The 22,270-nt window shown below is 37.0% G+C and overlaps 3 protein-coding genes across 4 annotated transcripts; 2 read left to right on the forward strand and 1 right to left on the reverse strand.

The window, feature by feature from the left end:
* LOC18602606 (protein transport protein SEC23) lies at window positions 1,455-9,991 on the forward strand. The gene is made up of 12 exons (XM_007034104.2): window positions 1,455-2,619; window positions 2,704-2,877; window positions 3,668-3,829; window positions 4,391-4,533; window positions 5,206-5,281; window positions 5,383-5,555; window positions 5,670-5,751; window positions 6,026-6,103; window positions 6,476-6,637; window positions 6,738-7,001; window positions 7,849-7,953; window positions 9,205-9,991. Exons 1-12 carry the CDS (start codon window positions 1,867-1,869, stop codon window positions 9,349-9,351), a joined length of 2,319 nt encoding a protein of 772 aa, XP_007034166.1. The 5' UTR covers window positions 1,455-1,866; the 3' UTR covers window positions 9,352-9,991.
* LOC18602607 (protein PRD1) lies at window positions 10,870-17,147 on the forward strand. Of its 2 annotated transcripts, XM_007034105.2 has the most exons (9): window positions 10,870-11,335; window positions 11,701-11,810; window positions 11,895-12,070; window positions 12,461-12,772; window positions 13,187-14,144; window positions 14,235-14,952; window positions 15,028-15,308; window positions 15,375-16,038; window positions 16,260-17,147. In XM_007034105.2, exons 1-9 carry the CDS (start codon window positions 10,886-10,888, stop codon window positions 16,476-16,478), a joined length of 3,888 nt encoding a protein of 1,295 aa, XP_007034167.2. In that variant the 5' UTR covers window positions 10,870-10,885; the 3' UTR covers window positions 16,479-17,147. The 2 variants fall into 2 exon arrangements, with proteins under 2 accessions (XP_007034167.2, XP_017975720.1); XM_018120231.1 differs by lacking the exon at window positions 12,461-12,772.
* LOC18602608 (pentatricopeptide repeat-containing protein At4g14190, chloroplastic) lies at window positions 17,632-19,900 on the reverse strand. Its single transcript, XM_007034106.2, has 2 exons — window positions 19,449-19,900; window positions 17,632-19,142 (listed from the first exon to the last, which is right to left on the reverse strand). Exons 1-2 carry the CDS (start codon window positions 19,815-19,817, stop codon window positions 17,997-17,999), a joined length of 1,515 nt encoding a protein of 504 aa, XP_007034168.2. The 5' UTR covers window positions 19,818-19,900; the 3' UTR covers window positions 17,632-17,996.

Raw genomic sequence — 22,270 nt, forward strand, 5'->3', positions numbered from 1 at the left:
TTAATCAAATAAATTTTTAATTGATTGATTGTCATTAATTAAAATATTGATATGAAGAATAAAAATGTGATATGATTATGTTTTATGTTATTGTCTATTATGATATATCAATAAGTGACGTCAATATATCATCAATAGCACGAAATATAAAATAATAAATTATAAAAATTTATTTAATTTAATAAAAATATATGAATTTATTTAATTTAAAATAAAAATATAAAATTTTATTTATTATTTGAATTTTTTAAAGTAATGTAAATTTTTTTTAAAATATTATGTTTTTTTTTTCTTTTTGAAATTTGAATTATAAATAAGTCACGGGTATGCATAAAAATAATGGGAAAAGCCTTTTGCATGAATGAAACTGCCATTCTATCCTAGCCGTGCCAGGTCTAGTCTATTATTACGAGATTCAGAGCAATGCCAACTGTAAACATGTTTGGCTGCTAGGGGTAGTAATGACTTAACGTTGGTTCAGACATAGTGAAGGGGACAACAAGATTTTATTGGCTTCTCTTGTATCTCTCCAACCTGAAAGTGCTAAAACTTTGCTGGCTTTGATTAATTATGCGATTGAACGTAGAAGAAGCATTAAAGATTACTCAAAATGCTTGTAGCCTTAAGTAAAGGGTCAACCTTTCCAAGGAATTTTCTGATTGTCATCTTTTTAAGTCATGCAATGCCAACTGAACTCTTTTTGAGTAGAACCAAGGCCTCTTCTTCAAAAATAGAACTACACAACAAACCTTAGAGGGCCCAAACCACGAAGCTTGGGTGTCGAGTCTGCAAACCAGAACCATTCTCCAACCAGCTTTTGGCGGTTCCATAAATAAAACAAGTATCAGTATTTTATTTTTTAAAGTGTATGTAGTTATTGGGGGTTGGGGGGTTTGCCATTGGTCTTGGCTGGGCTGCACAAGGTTTGACAGCAAAGACCCCCCCATCTCCTTTCTTTGTCATAGAGTTGTGTTGAATTATTTTGTTTATGGGAATCCCATACATTCTGCATCCTTGCTCTGAGCCAAATCCTCCCACTGGATATTTTTCTACCCAGCTCTTGCTAATCATATTGCAGTAAGTCATAACAAAGCATGGAGCAGCTTGGACTTTTGCTTTCATGGCGAGTGTCTCAACCAGCTAGAGACAAGACATTCTCCGTTAAATCACATAGCCTTAACAAATCCAATCGAATGTCTCCTCTTTATATGTCCAAATCATTCTCCATGAATTTTGACCACCCATCTTTTTCTACAATCATTCCGACTAAAGCTAGGGTAACTTGCTCATTCCTTTGCCTATACCGATGTCTTGCAGAGCTATCAATTAAGTTTTGGTGAAAATTATATGTTGACTTATTAATCTGTTTGTATATAATGACAAAATGCAAAAGAAAAAAAATGCTAAACTTAAGCAACTATTCAATGACAAGAATGATTGTTGAATCTTGAAGCACAAAGTGAGAGAGAGGTTTTTTGTGTTGGGTACTAAAATTAAACAACAGGAAGTCCAATGGCATCGGTACATGTGAATAGAAAGCGCATATAGCCTCCCGTTGTAGCAAATCTTTCATCGAGGGCCTCGGCCTCTTCCCCTTAAATACCCATATTTTAGCTCAAACCCTTTTCTCAATTTTCCTTTGGAAAAAAAAAAAAAACCAACTCCTCCGTTCTCTTGTCTCTCGGTGACCCCTTTCGCTCCAGTTTCTCCTGGGGGTCGCCCAAAAATCAGAAAAAAAAAAACAAAAAAAGGGAAAAAAAACCCAGAATTCTCATTCAATTCCTAAATTACTAATCAAATCTATCCCAAAAAAAAAAACAAAAACAAAAAAAAACAAGTTTTAATTTTTTCAAATAAATTGCAAACATGTCGGAAATGGCGAACACGGATCCCGAAGGGGTAGACGCCGTACGGATGACGTGGAACGTTTGGCCACGCACCAAAGTCGAAGCCAGCAAGTGCGTGATTCCGTTGGCTGCTTCAATCGCTCCGATCCGCCCTAACCCGGACATCCCCACCCTCCCTTACGCTCCGCTACGATGCAAGACCTGTTCCGCCGCGCTTAACGCCTTCGCCCGCGTTGACTTCACGGCCAAGATCTGGATCTGCCCGTTCTGTTACCAGCGTAACCATTTTCCGCCTCACTACGCCATGATCTCCGAAACCAACCTCCCTTGCGAACTCTACCCGCAATATACCACCGTGCAATACACGCTCCAAGCGAATCCCGATCCACACAACCCTTCCGGTGCACCTCAATTGCCGCCGGTTTTTGTGTTCGTGTTGGACACGTGCATGATCGAGGAAGAGCTGGCGTTTGTTAAATCGGCGATGAATCAGGCGATTGGGTTGTTGCCGGAACACGCGCTTGTCGGGTTTGTTTCGTTTGGCACTCAGGCGCAGGTCCACGAATTGGGTTTCCAGGATATGTCGAAGGTCTATGTTTTCAGGGGTAGCAAGGAGATTTCCAAGGAGCAGGTTTTAGAGCAGTTGGGCCTCGGTGTTGCTGGGCGGCGGCCAACCCCTGGGTATCCAAAAGGCCTGCAAAATGGGTACACAAATACCGGCGTTAACCGGTTTTTATTGCCCGCGTCAGATTGCGAATACACGCTCAATTCGGTGCGTTTTGATTTATTTGTCGTGGGAATTCATTTGCTATATGTTTGAATTTTTCTATTAAGTCGTTGGTTGATTTGATTGTAGTTGTTGGATGAGTTGCAAACGGATCAATGGCCTGTACAACCAGGGCACAGGGCGTCCAGGTGCACTGGAGTGGCCTTGAGTGTTGCAGCAGGATTGCTTGGAGCTTGCTTGCCTGGTACTGGTGCTAGGATTGTTGCTTTGGTTGGTGGTCCATGTACTGAAGGACCGGGCACGGTATTGCCATTAAATTCTTTGTTTGGCTTTTGAATTCTTACCTATTCCACAATTATATGATACATACCAAATTTAAATAGCCAATAGTAAGGCATTTATCATTCGTGTTGTCATGTGAAGTATAGGTATGGATGTTGCATATGGATAATATGTCATGGCTGAGATGGATATGGTTTGTTACTATCAGTATGACCTTTATTTTTGCTGCAACCCTGAAAGTTCTATTCACTGTTACATCACTAATGTCCGTCCATTTTACTTTTCTCTGTGGTTACAACCTTTTTTTGAAAATATTATATTACATTATGCCCCATGTTTCTTTGGGGATGGTATTTGATAAGAATTGGAGGCAAATTAAACCGAAGCACATGAGAAACAATGACTGGAGCTCGTTTTAATAGGAAATGGGGCCATGTTTAGGTTTTTGTTTGATTAGCATTAAATGTCGGTGCATTTATGTTACTAGGAGAAACCCTATTTCATAAACATTATTCCTGATAAGTGCCTTCATTCTGTCTCCAGAGTTCTTGGCAAAATTTCATGTAATTTGTAGTGTGTCATAGAAGATGGACATTGTACTGCTAATTGCCTTAATCTTTACTGTTTGTTTGTGTGAGATGTGTGTCCTTGAATACTTTTTACTGGTAGGAATAATGCAAGTGCAACAATGATTTAACTGAGAAAATAGAGATTAAGTAAACAACTTTAATTTGAGAAATGCTTCTTGTTAAATTTGTATTGACATTCTTGGTTGTCATCAAGATGATAATTAATTATATGATTTTTGCAGATTGTATCGAAAGACTTGTCAGATCCTGTACGTTCCCATAAAGATCTTGACAAAGATGCTTCCCCATATTTTAAGAAAGCAGTCAAATTTTATGATAGTCTTGCGAAACAGCTGGTTAGCCAGGGTCATGTACTAGACCTTTTTGCATCTGCACTTGATCAGGTTTGTCTTGGCAACCTTTTAGGTTCTCTAATGATATTTAAACTCTTTTTGTTGTTCAGAAATCTGTTTCTATGACAGATCTTGGTTGGTTTGCTTCTATATGCTCAAGTGATAACTATAATGTGTCTGCTTTCATGTTCTGTCCGAACTAGTTAGAAGTTGTATCACTCTCTTAATAAGGACATTGATTTAATTGACAAATTTTTGGTTCTTTTATGGCTTCTAATTAGTCCCATGGATTAAACTAAAGCATTGATGACACTGCTGAAGCTGATTAGATATAAGGGCCGTAAATTATATTTGGAAAATTGAACAACCCAATATGTAATTCTTACTTTATAGACCATCTCTCTCTTTCTCACTTGCATATAAAATTCACTGTTTATTTGATTGGTGGCTTGTGTGTAGATGTTTTATGTTATAAACAACTGTGGATGCTAATGGTTATTCCATTAACCAGTGTTGTAAACATTTTATTTTAATGCTAATAATTTCAGACATTAATAATCTTCACAATGTAAACTGTACGTAATCATGTTATGGGTTTTCATGTGTTCTCAGGTTGGGGTTGCTGAAATGAAAGTTGCAGTTGAAAGAACAGGTGGCCTTGTTGTTCTAGCTGAAAGTTTTGGTCATTCTGTATTCAAAGACTCTTTCAAGCGTGTGTTTGAGGATGGGGAACAGTCTCTTGGCCTATGTTTTAAGTTAGTTCTTGTTACCATACCAATGTTTTTGTTCTTGTTCAACTTTTTAAGTTTACGTTTTTCTTCTCTTATCCTTGAGCGTTGATAAATAAGTATTTAGTTGCATCATTAATTGGTAAACTTTCATTTTTATTCCAGTTCTAGTTGTCCTTGTGTTATTTGCTTAAGTTCTGGATGCACCAACCACCCGGTTCACCTTTAACTTAGTTGGGATATCATTCTGCACTAGGTAGTGCTGCTGTTAGAGAAAGTAAATTTTTGACATAAAAGTTTGCTGCCCTTGCTTTACTGCTGAAAGCAGAGGACAAATTTATCAAATTGCACAAGCTGTATCTATGAAAATGATTAAACACTAGTATTTCTGTGTTGGCATTACTCTGTTGGTTTTATAGGTTTTTCTAAGTGTTGCAAATGTGAGTGCTTGTGTTATTGACAGTGGTGTAAGCATTACCATGTGGCATAAATGACTTCTCTCCATAACATGGGGTACCCATGAAATAATTTATTTGGTTTTGCTTTGGGTTAAGTTTTTGTGTCCACAACTCCACATGCATTATCTGTTACTTATGATTGGCTATGGCATAGTTTGGAGCACCCTGAAATATCAACTATTTTAGGCTGTAGTATCAATTTCAAACTCATTTTAAGCTCATTTTTTATCTTTCTTTCTAGTGGCATGCTCGAGATCAACTGTTCAAAAGACATCAAGATTCAGGGGGTCATTGGACCTTGCACATCTTTGGAGAAGGTTGGACTATTTAACAATTTAATAACACCTCTCACTCTAAACTGTACACTTAGTTAACTTGAATTTATGGGGGTTTAAGCTGATTACTGTGATTGTTGCAGAAAGGACCTAATGTTGCCGACACAGTCATTGGGGAGGGAAACACTACAGTGTGGAAAATGTGTGGCCTTGACAAGAGTACTTGCTTGACGGTTTTATTTGATCTTTCATCAACTGAGCGATCAAATGTTCCAGGAGCTGCAAATCCACAGCTCTATTTGCAGTTTCTGACAAGGTTTGTGACATGAACTAATCAAAAGGGTCCTCTTTATTACCTGGAAATAATGTTTGATTTGTTTCTTTACTTTGTTTTTTTGCTAATTTGATTGTGATGTTTATGTAATTGCAGTTATCAAAACCCTGAAGGTAAAACAATGCTTCGAGTTACAACTGTAACAAGAAGATGGGTAGACAGTGCTGTTAGTGCAGAGGTTAGTTTATATTTGATCATTTTTGTACTTTTGGTTGTTTGTAATTGTCGAAATAACAGCTAAGCTATCATTTTCATTTCTGGATCTCATCCCATTTTGTGTTTTGTGAAATGTCTCATTTGGTTGTATTTAAGAGGAGTTTTTTCCCCAACGTGGCAGGTTAGGTGATGTGTATAAATGTCACTGCCAAGTGTGTCTTGGTCTGGATCCTCTAATAGTCATATGATTGATTGTGTTTGTTGGAATTATTTATACGAACTTTGTACCGTTGCAGGAACTAGTACAAGGTTTTGATCAAGAGACTGCAGCTGTTGTAATGGCAAGAATAACTTCCCTGAAAATGGAGACAGAGGTAATTGAAAAAGTCTTCCATTCAATTGTCTACCATTTGTTGTATATCTTGTTTGGATGACACTACACTGTTAACCTATAATTTATTCAGCTAATACCTGCTGCTTAGGTCACTATGCTATTGCTTATCTAATAATTTCTACTCTCGTTCTCTATTCATATTACGCATAAGAACTCTTAATACTTTGCCTACTGGTTAGCAGTTCTCTCTCCTTGCTTTTCTCCTAGCTCAACCTTCCCCCCTTCTTATATTTTCTATCTATTAATTGCTGGCTCCTTGCCAATAGAATACCACGTTTTAACTCTTGCAAGTAATCACTTTTTTATTAATTGCTTAACCCCTCGCCTAATTATGGATTTTTGTTTCATTTAGGAGGGCTTTGATGCTACACGGTGGTTAGATCGGAATCTCATTCGACTTTGTTCCAAATTTGGTGACTATCGGAAGGATGATCCATCATCTTTTACATTAAATCCTTGTTTTTCATTGTTTCCTCAGTTTATGTTTAATCTGCGGCGGTCACAATTTGTACAGGTAACTGTTTCTTTTTTCTAATTTCCTGCTTTTTTAAAAATATTTAACTAATTGACCTATGTTCATACATGGCTTTTCTTTCTTTCCTTTTTTATGACAGGTTTTTAATAACAGTCCAGATGAAACTGCCTATTTCCGCATGTTATTAAACAGGGAAAATATTACAAATGCAGCTGTTATGATCCAACCATCATTAATATCATATTCATTCAATTCGCTGCCCCAACCAGCGTTATTGGATGTGGCTTCCATTTCAGCTGATCGTATTCTCTTGCTGGATTCATATTTTAGTATTGTTGTTTTCCATGGTATGACAATAGCACAGTGGCGGAACATGGGTTACCAGAATCAGCCTGAACACCAGGTATGTTCATTTTGTTCATAATATCTTAATCTAGAGTTTTGATGTAAAGATTTATTTAAAATGGTTATGTATTTGTAATGTGCGCAAGTGACTTGGATTAAGCATGCCCCATGGACGTTAATCATAATAATCTGCTACCTCTCTGATTCCTATAATTGAGTATGCTCTGGGGAAGGCTGGTGCATTGTTGTGCTTGTTGAAATGATTCCTGGCATCATATATTGGACCAGTTTATAGGATTAGTGAAGTGTTTTATGCATACTTTATAATGCTTCTGCATTTTTAAAAGCTAAATAATTGCTATTTTATGTTTATTTGGCAAAGCTTACTCTAATAAGCTATAGGAAGGGGATGCCAATAAGATATGTTGTTTACTAGGCTATTGGCTTTATTTAACCTTGTTTAATTGGTCTCCTTATTCTTCTAAAAGCCTGAGCGACTGGCTTAAGAACTTTCCATTGATCATATTTCTATTTGCTTTGGCTTTTTCCGATCTCATGTTTTGGCTTATAAGTTATAACCTAGTAGCTGGTTTTGAACTTTAACTTTCTTCTATGTGATGTGCCTCTTCTTCTTACTCACTTCTTTTATTCTGGAGACTGACAATCTGTCTTATTGAGGAACATGGCGCCTTTTTCCTAGGGTGAGATATATGGTAATGGCATGTTTGTTTTGCAACGTCCATTATATGTTGAGCTCCAAATTGCAGTATTTTCTTGGATTGTTGGGAATTTGCCCGTTCCTCAATGGAGTTTCTAATGCTGCTTAAATTCCAGTGTTTACTACCCCATTTCTATGTTCATACAGTTAATGATTCTGTTGTTTAAAGCTTGATTTTTTTCAATAGGCATTTGCACAGCTTTTGCAAGCACCCCAGGATGATGCCCTAGTGATTATTCGGGAACGCTTCCCTGTCCCGAGATTGGTTGTATGTGATCAGCATGGATCCCAGGTTAGTATATTTCATTAAGACCGAATTCTTTTACATATTTTTTTGGAGATATAAAAATGTGTCCTTGATTTACCTTTGAATTACATTTCATCAATTTTAAATAGTTGCTAGTATAATTTATTGCTTCAGTAAGTGAATTATTATTAAATTTTGCAACACAATTTATAAGAAAATTGAGTAGAGTTTTTAGATGTGTTTTGGATCAATTAGTATGAATAACATGCAAAATGAATAAGCAAATAAATAAAATGATACTAAACCTACCAAACAGTAATTTGTTAAATTCTGGAAATTACTGGAAAAGTAGAAAATTGTAGTATTATTTAATGATGAAACTAACCAATTGTTGTAGTTAAAATTGAGTAGTTATGTGGAATTGTGTCTCTCTGTCTGATATAAGATTAGGGTGCTTGTAGGTCTATGGCTGAGGCAATAGGCCACACCACCGAATGTGTGTTCAAAGTTGAATTCCCAGTCCTCCCAATTTAATTTTAAACCCAGGGTGCAGTTGCATCTAGTTTGTCTTTGCTGTGAACTCTTTGCACCAAATTCTCAAAAGCTTGATAAATGTTACCGAATGTTGCCAGTGCAGATTTGTTTTATTGCTACATCGATTTAGCTCGATAATTCAGCATCTCTGGTTCATAGTACATTCTGCGGATTTAGCTTTGATATCATTTACTTCCCACTGATATGATACCATCATTATATTCTTCTGTTAATCTAGTTTGATGTTCATCTCTACCTTTTTCTTTAGTCCGATATTACAGTTTTATATCAGCATATGATCATGTTAATATATCCTTATTTTATTGCTGTTTCATATTTATTGTGAAGTTTGAATAGGTTAGCAGTAGATTAGGTACCTTATGAACTGTTTGTTTTTTCTTTGGCCTATGGATTGTGTTTTCAAGTTTGAAATATCATTATGCAAATTTATTCTACATGATAATGATTTTGAAAGGCAAGGCTGGCTTGAGCTATCCCTGTCCTTCAGTTAGAATATTGCCTTTTTTGGTGTACTTAAGAGGCACTCGTGGAAAATCAAATCCACAATAAAGGAGGGGGTGCCATGCTTGTGGTTTTGCCACTTCTGGGTCCATGACTGGAGCTTCTGGTATTCGGTGACACAACACCCCCTCTCTCCAGCCCCCTTCTGTTACTTCCCAAAGCGGTTTTACTTTAGAGGCTTAAAGTGGTACTCTTGAATTGTTATTTTACCAAGGGGCTTATTTTTTATTCCTTTTGCAGGCACGATTTTTATTGGCAAAGTTGAACCCTTCAGCAACATACAATAATGCAAACGATATAGCTGCTGGATCAGATGTGATCTTTACAGATGATGTAAGCTTACAAGTCTTCTTTGAGCATCTTCAGAGGTTGGCTGTGCAATCTTGATTGTAGAAAATGGTTGAAAGACATGGGTTTTTGGTATGGGGAATTCCCTCAGTGTGAGTTCTGTATCCTGTCATACATCCTCAATTCCATTCGGTTATTTTCCTTTCTTTCCATCAATTTTATGAATGAGAGGTCGGACCCCACAATATTTGAGAAATAAGGATAGCACATATCATTCTTTGGGGGGTGCGGGGGGGTTGCCTGGGAGGTATTTTGCTTCCTTGAAAGAATAAGGGACGCAACAAGAGGTCAGTTGAGTTTTTACATTTATAGGGAAAGGAAGGTATGATGAGAATGTAAGTTGGAGGATCCCTGTTTCAGTAGCGGGGCCAGTTAGGAATATATTTGACAGAAAGTTCTCTTTTTTATTTCACTGAGGTCACAGGTCATGTGCTTGTGTACTGAATTTCAGGTCATATAGTCATTGGGGTTAAGACACTTAGGTTGAGAAGTTGATGAATATGGGTCATTTTGTTTTGTTTGTTTCAGCCCACACTTGAAAATTCAAAGTGTTCTAATTTATCCGACTTAGCTTTAATTTGTTTTTGTTAGTCATGTGATTCTAAATTTCCCCTCAAACTCTTGTTGGTTTGGTAAAGCCAGAAGCCGATGAAATCAAATCAGGACTTGTGTTTGATCATGTTTCTATTTAGGTTTATTTTAATTCATTTGCAATGTTCGTCGCTTTCTACATGGTGGTGGTAACAAACCAAATGACAAAGTGAATTAAGAAACAGGCATAATGTTGGTAATGTAGGTACTATATTAGTACTATTTATTTGTATTCTATGTATTTGAATTGAGAAACCCAGAAGAGAAAAGAAGGGAGAAAAAAAAACCCAAGAAATAATATGAAAGAAAAGGAAGGAATCAAGGCTTACATCCATTGCAAACAAGTGTTCATATTTAGTCGCAATTAAATGCTGAAATTCAAGCACCAAGATGCCACCAAAATAGAATTGGTCAAGGAGCAGAGCTGCTGAACGAGGCATCCGTCGAGTAGAAGGAAAACGAAGAAACCGAAGAGAAAAAGCCAATGAAGAGTGAAACGCCGCAGCCCTGTTTTAGCTGCGATGAACGCAAGGACTTTTAGATGTGATTAATTCTTGAACGGTATGTGATCAGTAAGTTATTTACGTTTTCTTAACCAGATCCTTTATAATTATTAGCAGAATCATATTATTGAAAAACCATTCCCAAATTTAAATTACTCAATCATTTGTTCGCAATTTGCCTGACAAAATTTTCTTTCAGTTTTCTTAATTTTGAGTTCTTTTTGTAAATTTAAGATATAAAGAAAAAAGAAAATTGTTCTTTTTTTCGCATTGACGATCGAATGCGGGCATGGCATGGCTAGATTTATGCTAGCCCACAAACCCCAAAATAAGAGGAAAATAATAAAAAGAAAAAGGAGCAATAAAAAGAATTTTAGAATATATATATATATATATATATATATATATATATATAAATATGAAAAAAATTCCCATTCCCGCTCAAATTCAAAATCAGCTGCTCTCTTCCTCCCTGCGCAATGATGTTGGAAGATTCACAAGAACCAGACGTCTCATTCTGTGTGGATCAAGAACCAGCGGTAATCCAATGTTCGCAAGGCCACAGAACCACGCTCTGTCTCCGGACCCAACAAGGCGGCTCAATCTGCCTCCTCTGCTTCTCCAACCTCATCTCCAACCCATGCGCTCCTACCCTCCACGTCTCCTACGCTCTCTCCCAACTCTCCCACGCTCTCTCCCAACCTCTTTTTCTCAACTCCCTCCTTTCCTTCCATCCTCACTTCCTTATCTCCCCTCTCCTCCACGCCCTCTCTTCCTTCGACGACGATCCCATCGCTCAACAACTCATCGATATAATCACCGCCCTTTGCGCGTCTGCTAATGCCTCTGTGACTGCCGATTTCGTCACGCAAGTGGCCGAACAACTATCTTCTGGCACGTTGGCGTGGAGCCGGAGGCAGCTTTATCTGGTAAGTGTACATTTTGATGGTTGTTTCCGTTGTCGCTCGGTTTGAATGATAAGGAAAATGAAGCCTAAGCAAGAATAGCTAGAAATTTACCTCTTTTTTGTGATTTAATGCGGTGATATACTTCTTAATTTTTGCTAGAAATGGAGCGTAAGATTTTGATAATGTTGAAATGAATGAGAACAATGCAAATTGAACTGGGGTATGAAGTTGTAGTAGGCTCTTTTAGGATGATTTTGGGTAGTATTTTGAGCCTAATCTTAATGCATGGTTGAGAAAATGAAAGGTAATATAGAATGTGAGGTGTAAAGGTTTTCCTGTAGGTAAACAACTGATTGATCACCGTGTCTGGTTATCTTAAATTCCAGCTTCACTGCTTAGGGGTTCTCTTGAACTGTCAAGCAGCTGAACCCTGTATGCACATCAGAGACAAAGTCGCTTTAGTATCCAATTTGGTGGCAGGTCTTCAATTGCCAAGGTAACAAACAAAGCAGACTGGATATAACAGTTTTATGTTTCTAATCTGGATAGTGGTTCTTTACATGGTTGTTTCGTACTACAGTGATGAAATCCGAGGGGAGATTCTTTTTGTTCTGTACCAGCTATCCCTTCATGCATATACATCTAAAGATTGTGTAGGAGCAGATGTTCTTCAGGCTTTTTGTCCTAGTCTGTTGCGTCTGTCAATGGAAGCCCTTCTGAAAACCCAAAGAGATGATGTACGATTGAATGGTGTAGGTTTGTAATCTACTTTAGTTTACTGATTCATTTAATTTTTTCAAAATTTCATGTCAAGAAAAACCGATATTTTTTGCACAAAGCTTAGCCCACAGGAAGCAACATGGAAGTATAAATTTTGTCACATTCCATGATAGGCAAGTCTTTTATGTAAATCTAGTTGACGTAATTCAATGATGATTGCCTCCAGTCTAGTTTATTGTTTCATTGTGCGTATCATGGTTTCCATTGAGGTCTTTATAAAAAATGTACTGGGTGTGTGCGTGAGCTCATGTACTGAGCACTCATACTGCCAAGTAAGGCCGTTTTCATCCAAGCAGCTGCACTTCATCATGGTCATCATCATAATATATCTTCTCAGACTAACAATTTGCAATCTTACTTTTGTAGCTTTTTTAATGCTCTTAGCACAAAATGGATTGTTTGGAAATGGACATGGTAATGAAATAAGCAGTATGAGGTCCGATGAAGCAGACAACTTCATTCAAACAACAGAAGATGGACTAGATGAACCCCCATTGAGTTTATTGTTTGCTGAGGCCATCAAAGGCCCCCTGCTTTCATCAGACAGCCAAGTGCAAATCAGCACACTGCTCCTCATTTTCCACTACCTGTCATGTGGGGATGCTTCTGCCAAACAGATTCAGATTTTGGTAGAAGAAAATATTGTGGATTATTTGTTTGAGATATTAAGATTATCAGGCAAGTTAACAAAATCTAAATAGGTGAAAGATATTCAACTTTCCTCAGAGTCAGAACAAAATGCTGCTTTCATAAGCTCCTCCATACAAATTAAGATCAGTAGTTTTAGTTTTTGAAGCTTCTTGTAACATTCTGTTTTAAATCACCTAAAAATTTCTATGATCTAATTCTGTTCAGGAAAATCATTATGACAGCAGTTTTTCATTTTCTTTTTTTTTTCAAACTCTAATATTATCTATTAACTTAGTTAATGAGTGCTCATCATGAAATTTTACATGCATTTATTATGTGTGGATGGTGCTTATGTTTGTACACAGACATACACATGTGCATGCATATTTATGTTCATATGTATGATAAGTATATCATGCTGAGAGTCTTTTGCAGTAACGAACTTCTATTCGTGTTGAACAGAATGTAAGGATCCAGTGGTCTACTCTTGTCTGAAGGTTCTAAATCTCTTTCCAAGTACTGAGCAGGCCTTCAGACAAAGGCTTGTTATTGGTTTTCCAACTCTGATTCCAGTGCTCCGTTTTGTGGCTGAAGTTCCTTTCCACCCTGCTCAAACTCACACACTAAAGCTCATACAGAACTGTGTCTCTGATTGCCCTGGAATAGCATCAACCTCTAACATTGAAGAATTAGCTCTTATTTTGTCAAGGATGCTTGAAAGGCATAGAGGTGGAGAAATTGGCATGAACCCAGAGACATTCCTATTGGTTTGTTCTATTTTTGTAGTTCTTTTGAGAATCCCATCTTCTCAAGGGGCTTCAAGTCTGGCAGCATTACTTCAGGAATCATTAAAACATGCTGTTTTAACTAGTCTTGAGAAAGATCCAGGTCAACTCTTGCATTCTTTATACCTTCTTAAAGAAGCATATTCATACACTAATGAAGAGTTCACTGCAAACAAGTCTAGCCACTTGGAACTGCGAAATTATACTGTGGACTTATGTACATCACATATATTACCTTGGTTTGCCATGGCTATTAATGAAATTGATGAGGACACTGTCCTGGGGGTATTAGAAACATTCCATTTTATACTGCTTCAGAATCCTGACACCGAAGCAACAGAACTTGCCAAAGTCCTATTTTCATCCTCTTGGTTCAGTTTCTCATTCGGGTGTCTAGGACTATTTCCCACCGAAAAGATGAAGTGGAGAGTATATCTAATGCTCAGTTCCCTTGTGGATATTCTTTTGGGAAATCAAGCCGGACAACCTGTTAGAAATGCTGCTTTATTTCTTCCATCTGATCCTATTGACTTGCTATTTCTACTTGGGCAGAAGAACTCCCATGATTTAGATTTGTCTTCTTGTCAAGCTGCAATTTTGCTGCTTCTACATGTCAGTTGCCTACATGATGACAGGTAAATGAGCAGCCTGGTTTCATCTCAGTGTTGGAGTACTAACATTTGTACTTTACCTACATTTCCTACTGTTCTCACTATCTTCCACAGGCTTGCAGGTGAGCGGTCGATTTTAGCTTCTCTGGAGCAATATATTCTTGTTAACAGTGGAGATATCTTCTCTGGGGGCATTGATTCATTGACAATGATGCAAGTGTTGAATCTTTATGGCCTATGTAGAGGTCTTGCAAAAGTGAACTACGAAGTCTCTCACAGCCCGGAAGCTGAGAGGATCTTGTTCCATATACTGACTGAAAGTGAATGGGATTTGCCTTCTGCAATGATTCACCCAGTGGCAGTGAGATGGTTGTTTCAGCAAGAGAAAATCTGCAAGCCATTATCTTACCAACTTCTAAAATTCTGCAGAAGAAATTGCTCAGATGGGAACCAAATTATCATCCATGGGGATAAAAGTCATATTATGGATGTACAAGTAATTGCAGAGTTGGTTGTGACAGGAGATAACTATGCTGCAAAACTATTGATGTGTTTATTGGTACAGCTTTCTGAGGAAGGAGCCCAAAAGCATGACATAGTAGCAGTAGTAAATCTTATAGCAACAGTCATTAACATCTTTCCAGCTGCCTCAGACCAACTATGCTTGCATGGCATAGGCAATGCAATCCTAACGGTAGTTTATTATAATTCAAGACATTCTTCTTCCTCAGAGTTTCTTGTGGCCATCTTACTTCTGATATGTAATATTTTAAGTTCAGTGCACCCTGAAAAACTTTCTGATGGCGAATCTTGGCTTGCATTGTCTACAAAGGTACCGTGTCAAAAGTTTTCTTGTATATGAGTACTCCCAGTTTCAGGAAATTAATGGGTCTTTTACTCTTTGTAGTTGATAGACAGCTTAATTCCTGCAGTTAAAAAGCATGGCTGGAATCAGGAAGGTTTGCTGTTAGTGGGCATTCTCTCCTTGATTTTGCATCATTCTTCCAACAAAGTACTCATTGAAGCTTCAAAAAGCATAATTTGTAATGCTTCCTTGATCTCTACAATCAACAGCACAGTCCAGGCTGTCTCTGGGAGGGGGCCTGCTCTAATCGAGTATGATGAAGGAACAAGCTCTGGGGAAAATCTAATATTTTTGCTTTTGTTATACTACTTCTCTTTAAGATGGTAAGCACCTTCTTATAATGATCCTGTATAAATCCATGCTGTGAAAACTAACTTCTTTGTTGTCAGCTTACGTGCTGTTCTACCAGAGGTTCTGGACTGGCAAACTTTCCTCAATTCACCAAATATGATGCAGCCTCTTTCTACAATCAACATTCACTGGCACGATTTGTGCAGGCTGATGCATTTCGGGTCTCCAATGGTCAAGCTTGTTGCTTCATCTTGCCTGCTAGAGCTTTTTTCCGGAATATCATATCAGAAAAAAAGGAAACATGAGGAGTTACAATGCTTCATGGGTCAACTAATGTCCATAATGACTGTCTTAGAAGGTCTGGTATTTTATGATGACATTAGGGTGGCAATGAACTGTTGCCTCTGCTTATCAATAATTTTAGGGTGGGAAGAGCTGGACATGCAGGAATCAGGAATTGCGAGAAGTAATTGGTACAGGCTAATTGTGGAGGAAATGGTAATGACTATGGCAGTTCCATGCTTAGCATCAACATCATTCATTAATTATCACAAGCCAGCCGTTCATGTAACTGTTGCATTGCTAAAACTTCAGAAGGTTCCGGGGTGGATGAGAACTGTGTTTGATGACCTTTCCATATCTTGTATAATTGATAACCTTAAAATGGACGTCAGCCCTGAGATGGTGCTTTTATTTCGAGCTCTCCTGAATTCTGGATTCTTGAAGGCAGAGCACATAGCCAGTCTTAATCATGCGCTCCAGGTAACACTAATTATATATAGTTTCTGTTCTCCTTTCTTTTGATCATCACAACTGTTGGTGTCACTCTATACTAGAATAAAAATGAAACAAAACGATGTTTTTTGGGGAAGTAAAAAGAACATTAATTGTTACACTGTCCAATACCAGGTTTTATGTATATTGCTTTGGCTGGTCAAGACCCGACAACCTGATACTATGTTTACGTTCTTTTCATGTTGCAGGCATGCAGAAAACGTATGTACAACAACACTGAAGAACATCTCATGGACAAGCATGTTCAGAAGATTGTCTCCTCATCAGATGATTTGGGAGAAGTTTGTGAGTATCTCATTCACTTGATGATGTCTCAGTCATCTTCAGACGCCAATTCTGGGAACAAAAGACTGTTTGAAGAAATAGAAATGTTTTTCAGCACTTCAACAGTAGAAGGTAATAGCTGAGCTTTAACAAAGTCAACAGTCTTCCTTGGATGTAAATATTTTTTGGGCCTCTTATCTGAGGTACTAATAGCTAACATAGCTGAGTGCTTTTGAAGGATAAGCACCCTAGAGAAATACCAAAAGGAAATATAAAAGTAGTATTGTCTTCAACATTGGTGTGTATAATGTAGGAAAATCAAAGTTCTGCTTATATTTACAAGTTACTAGTTCACTACACTTCAACAACTGAAATAGCTTAGAAATCAAATTGGGTGGATCTTTGCGCTAATAACTCTTTTCCAGTCCATCAACCGCCTACTGCAACTCTGAATGTCATTACCTTGGCTTGCTTGCCAATGAACTGCAGTTGGACTTGAACTTGATACTCAAGAGTAGGAAACAATTTATCATGGGAAGAATAATGAGTCTATGGCTTGAGGTGGTTTGTTCTGGTGAAGTAGCCTCACCAGTGCACTCAACTCTGCAAGATTACCAGGATCTACACAATTGGCATCTCACCTCTGCATATTACAGGCACATTATGCCTAATCCTTGTATTTACCCCTTATGACAGTGTCCACGGGATATAAAGAAAAACATCATTTTGTTTCTCCTTTTAAATGTAATTGTGCAGAACTAATGTTTCCTAATACAATGGCTTGTATCTTAGAATGTTGCTACATTTGTTAAGGTCAATGTCACTATAATGCCAATGCCTATGCTATGCTACTGCTACAACTGTTCAGCAAATCCACTAATGGAATTTAAGCATCACTGTTCCTAACAGCAATGTGCTGTGGAGATTAATACTGATGTCACATGCTTGCAGGCCCTCAAGTTTACATTTAACTGGTTTTAGACAGAAACAATGAGAAAAAAGCAATTTACATGAATCTAGAGCATACAATCCGTGTGCAGACTGTGGATTAGTAGTGTTCCCTACACTTGTAACAATAACAGCTGTCAGGGGATGTCAATTGAGTAATATGAAACTGGAACAAGGATTACTACCTGCCTGGCTAAAGCAAGAGCTAACTTATTTGAAATTTATACGACAAGATTCAAAGAAAACATAGAAGCACTTAGAAAAAGTAACTAAAGCACACCTGAAATACCAGTAAGGACAGCTTAAGCATGATATGGATGATGAATTAATGAGAGAGATAGAGACTATGCCGACAAGCACGGAGATTAATATCCGCTTATGGAAACTATTTTTTCTACATAAACGATGTGAACAAGGGCATTGAATCATATCTGTTCATTATGAAGGCAGCAGGTTTGCTTTTACATAAGATACAGATGGCAACAGTAGTTATGTAGAAACAAATAGAGGCTATCCCATGAAGAATACTCCTCAGATTAGGTTTCCTTGATGTTTCTAGTCATAGTCCACAATTCTGGTCAGTAATGAGAAGATTTATCGGTTTTCATTATAGAAAGTGTGATGCTTCCATCGAGGTATAACAACTATTGACAATTTGGAAATCTGTATGCACTTTAGGTTAGTTTACCCAGACTTTGACAGACTGTCTTGCGCTATGGCTGCTTTGCTTTGTGTTTAATTACTAAATCAATAAGGTGGTGATAGGTCCATCTTTTCTCTTTCCTGGCTTTAGGTTCAAGGGAGGTATATATCTCCTCACAATCTCTAAGAAAATGCCCCTTTCCAAATGCAATGAGAACCAGAGGATCAGTGTTCATTTCTACAGTTCTGTAAAGAAGGCCCATTTTTCTCCAAGTCTCTAAAGCTTCAGCCCCATCAAATCCAATCTCGATAGCATCCGATAAAATTCCAATAGTGATTATATCAGGTCTTACTTGATGGCTTGGTAATTGAGAAAGTAAAATTCTCAAGCGCTTGAAATCTTTCATCTTCATATAAGCTAGCAAGATAATATTTGAGATTGTTACATTCCATGAAGCTTTTGCTTCACACATCTCCAGGATAACAGAATCCATCCCTTTTCGGCTCAAAAGACAGGCATGAGAAAGGAGGCGCAAACACCAAACAAGATCATTTCTACCAGTTCTTGAAGAAAGGTCAATACCCAAATCATCTAATCTTGAAAACATGTAGTTCTTGATATAAACACTGGCTAATATTCTAATTGTATCCTCCTTTAAAGTCATCGAATTCACAACCTTTCTATAAACCTTCTCCATCTTATCTAGAATCCCAAAGTTTGCATAAGCCTCAAGCATTGCAACCAAAGAAGAAGACTGCAAATTCATCTGTTTTGAGAGAAGGATTTGATAAACTTGTTCCATTCTTTGGAGCAAGCCACCACGTGAAAACTCACGGATAAGCAAGTTATAGGTAAAATGGTCAGGTCGGCACCTGTCCAATTCCATCGTCTTCAAGCATGTACCAATTTCATCATACATTTTATATTTTCCATATGCTTCAATTAGCCCATCATACGTGTCCGTTTCCGGTGCCAAACCAATTTCTTTCATCTCATTGAGGAAAGACAAAGCATCATCAAACTTTCCATTCCTGGCATAAGCATGAATAATTGAATTGTAAACCTCCAAAGAAGGTTTAAGACCATATCCCCCCATTTCTCGTAGTGCCTGGACTGCTTGTCCCACCCTTCCCTCTTCACCTAACAATCCTATAATCTTTTCATAGTTCAATTCATTGATTCTTGATTTCTCTATATTCTTCCACATATGAAAAACCTGCCCACAAATGCATAAGTATTAAAATTTCAAAGGGCTCATTCAATGATGAAAAAAGATCATGGAGCTTGGAAACTGAAAACATCCCATGTTCTGCAGTCTTCACTGTATTTTCCCACCCATTTTCAAAACCCAAGCCTTTTCCATCTCATTTCTCAGAGGCCAATCAAAGTGAAATTTCATTTAGTTCAAAGAAAGCATCATAATAAATTACTACATCCTTAAAACCTAACGGCCAAATTTAGTAAAAACCTGAACTTTAAGGATTACATAATTAGAAAACAGAGAAAGAGCAAAGAAAGGCACCTGGAGAATTTCATTGGATCTGGAGGCACGTCTGAGAAACCTAATGACAACCCAAAAGATGTCCTTGGTCCAATCTCCGTCATCTCGAAGCATTTGCAAAGGGCAAGAGTCGTCCTTCTCCAGCCTCTCAAGTAAGGCCTTGAGCCGCCGGTGGTGATGATAGGTCTCAACGAGAAGCGCGGTATGGTTTTTGCAAGAAGAGCCATCCGGCCCTGGCGGTGATGGGCGGATAGAGGATAGACAACAATGCCTGGTTGCTTTTGGGAATTGGGTTCCGCAGAAAATCTTCATCTTCTTCTTGTTATCGTAGGTGGACTGCCATCTCAATGTAATTTTGCAGCGTAAATTCAGGGTTAGTGCATTCTCCATCTCTAAAATCCGAAGTTATACTGAACTCTTTTAATTTTCTTGCTCCAAACCTCCATGTTTCCAACGCTCAGATAAATAGATAAACCTTTTAAGTACTTCATTTGTACTCGCCATGAATGTTCAAAGGGTGTTTTTTGCGGTTTTTTCAATGATTCTTATCCTAGCGTAATTTTTTTTTTCTTAGTAACTTAGCCTTTTAAGTGCTATTAAGGCTGATAATTAAAGAGGGAAACATACTTATAATTTTGTCAATATTCATTTAACTAAGTTAAACACTATATGGCTTTCTCATGACTCTGTTACAAAATGATCGCCAAAAGAAGTAAATTTGTCAATATAATTTTTCAAAAAAAAAATTAACTTAGGTAATGGGGTTATTGCTTAGTCAGAATATTTAATTAGTAGTTAAAATTTAAGAATTTTAAGATTTTTTTTATGAAGTTTCAGTTTGAATCTTGAAACGAGAATAATAAAATTTATATGACGAGAGAGAGTTATTGTCTATCGTATAAATCGTAATTCAATATTAAATGTACAAACAAAGTAGTGTTAGTGTTTAATTAGAGGGTTATTACTATTACAAAATTAAATGATCAAAGTACCACTTGATCTCTATACTCAAGTATTTTTGTTAATTTAATCCCTTTACTTAAAAACTGATTAATTTAGTTTCTCAATTTTAGAAATTTGTACAATTTAATTAGTCCCTTTCTAATGCAATCCAATTTAATTGTTATTGTTGCTAACGTAGAGTTGACATATTAGACAATATTTACATGACGATGACATGTCAGATGAGATTGACATGGTGATGACGTGTCAAACAAAAAATACCACATAAATTTTTTTTTTCTCTTTTATGCAAAACTATGTCGTTTTATTATTACTATTTAAAACACATTTATTTTTTTTTCATTTTTTCTTCTTTCCATCTTGCTTTACCCTTCCTTTCTCTACTCAAGGCCTGTCTCCAAACCTAGATTTCGATCGTTGGTTGAGGACGTCAACTATTGATTGTCAATCACCGATCTCTGATAATAAAAAAATTGAATAAAAAATATAAAAAAAGTTATTTTTTTCCTTCTTTCCTTTAATCGGGATAGTTTTTTTTAAATTTATCTTGATTTTCCTAAATCTAAAGTCATAAACTATCGAAAAGAGAACGAAAAAAATAAGTTTTTTTGGTATTTTTTATTCGACGATTAGAATCTAGGTTTGGGGGCCAGCCTTGAGTAGAGAAGCGAAGGGTAGAGATACGATAGAGTTAGAGAGACAAGGAAAGAAGGAAAAATGAGAAAAAGAATAAATATATTTAAAACAATAACAACAAAACGACATAATTTTACTTAAAGAAGAAAAGAAAAAAAGAAAAGAATTCACATAATATTTTTTAGTTTGACACGTTATTATTACGAAAATTAAATGCGTTACGATAAGGAATTAAATTGCATAAGTTTTTAAAATTAGGAAACTAAATTAGTTAATTTTTTAATAAAAAGGCTAAATTAAAGAAAACGATTGGATATAGGAACCAATACTAAATTAGTTAATTTTTTAATAAAGAGGCTAAATTAACGAAAACGATTGGATATAAGAACCAATTGGGTACTTTGACCAATAATGATTAGGGGTTATGAATAGTTGTTGATGCTGAATTTGGTAGATTTTGAGGCTCTGTGTTTATGTTTTGGTGTGAAGTCGCATGGAAGTGTGTCATTGGCTATGTGCTGAACTTATGCAGCCGACATGTTTGTCGAAACGGGGAGGAGAATCACGTGTAGAAGTCATTGTGATTTGAGCTGCAAGTGGGATTGAGTGAAGGCCAGTCTCCAAGTAGTCTTTGTTTTTATTGGGATGAAGTCCAAGTAGGACCTAAGAATAGAGTTTGTAATGCAAAGTGAAGTCGGTTGCCAATTAACACATGGCTAAAGACTTCCTTTGGTACTCTGGACTCTTTTTCGAAACAACAAAATCCCATATTTTTCAAAAAAAAAAAAGAATTATGTAACAATAGGGACAATTGCAAGAGGGGAAGGGATATGCATGAAAGAGTTGTAAAGGTTGTTCGAAGGTAGAGATTTGACTACATGAAGGAATGTACTAACTAGGCTTTGCCTTACTTTGTAAAAATTAGGCTTCTTACCATTAATGAAGTCTTTGGCTTAAAAAAAAAAAAGTGGGGATGAGGGGGGTGATAAGGTAAGACTGGAGAGGGAAGCTCTGAATAGAGTAAACGTTCATTTCTTGAAAGGGTCTTTCAATTAGCAGGAGAGGCTGGTACTTTAAATGGTAGAGATGTTACATGATTCAATGAGAAGGTGACAGTACACAATAAAGTTCAAGATACCATGCATCAAACGATGTCACATGAGAAGAACCCAATTCTCGAAGAAGTGTTAAGAAATAATGTTTCTTAAACATCCCGCTTTGAGCTAATCAAACCAAAAATCTCT

The sequence above is a fragment of the Theobroma cacao genome, chromosome 4 (genome assembly GCF_000208745.1).
Source record: "Theobroma cacao cultivar B97-61/B2 chromosome 4, Criollo_cocoa_genome_V2, whole genome shotgun sequence".
Taxonomy (NCBI): Eukaryota; Viridiplantae; Streptophyta; class Magnoliopsida; order Malvales; family Malvaceae; genus Theobroma; species Theobroma cacao.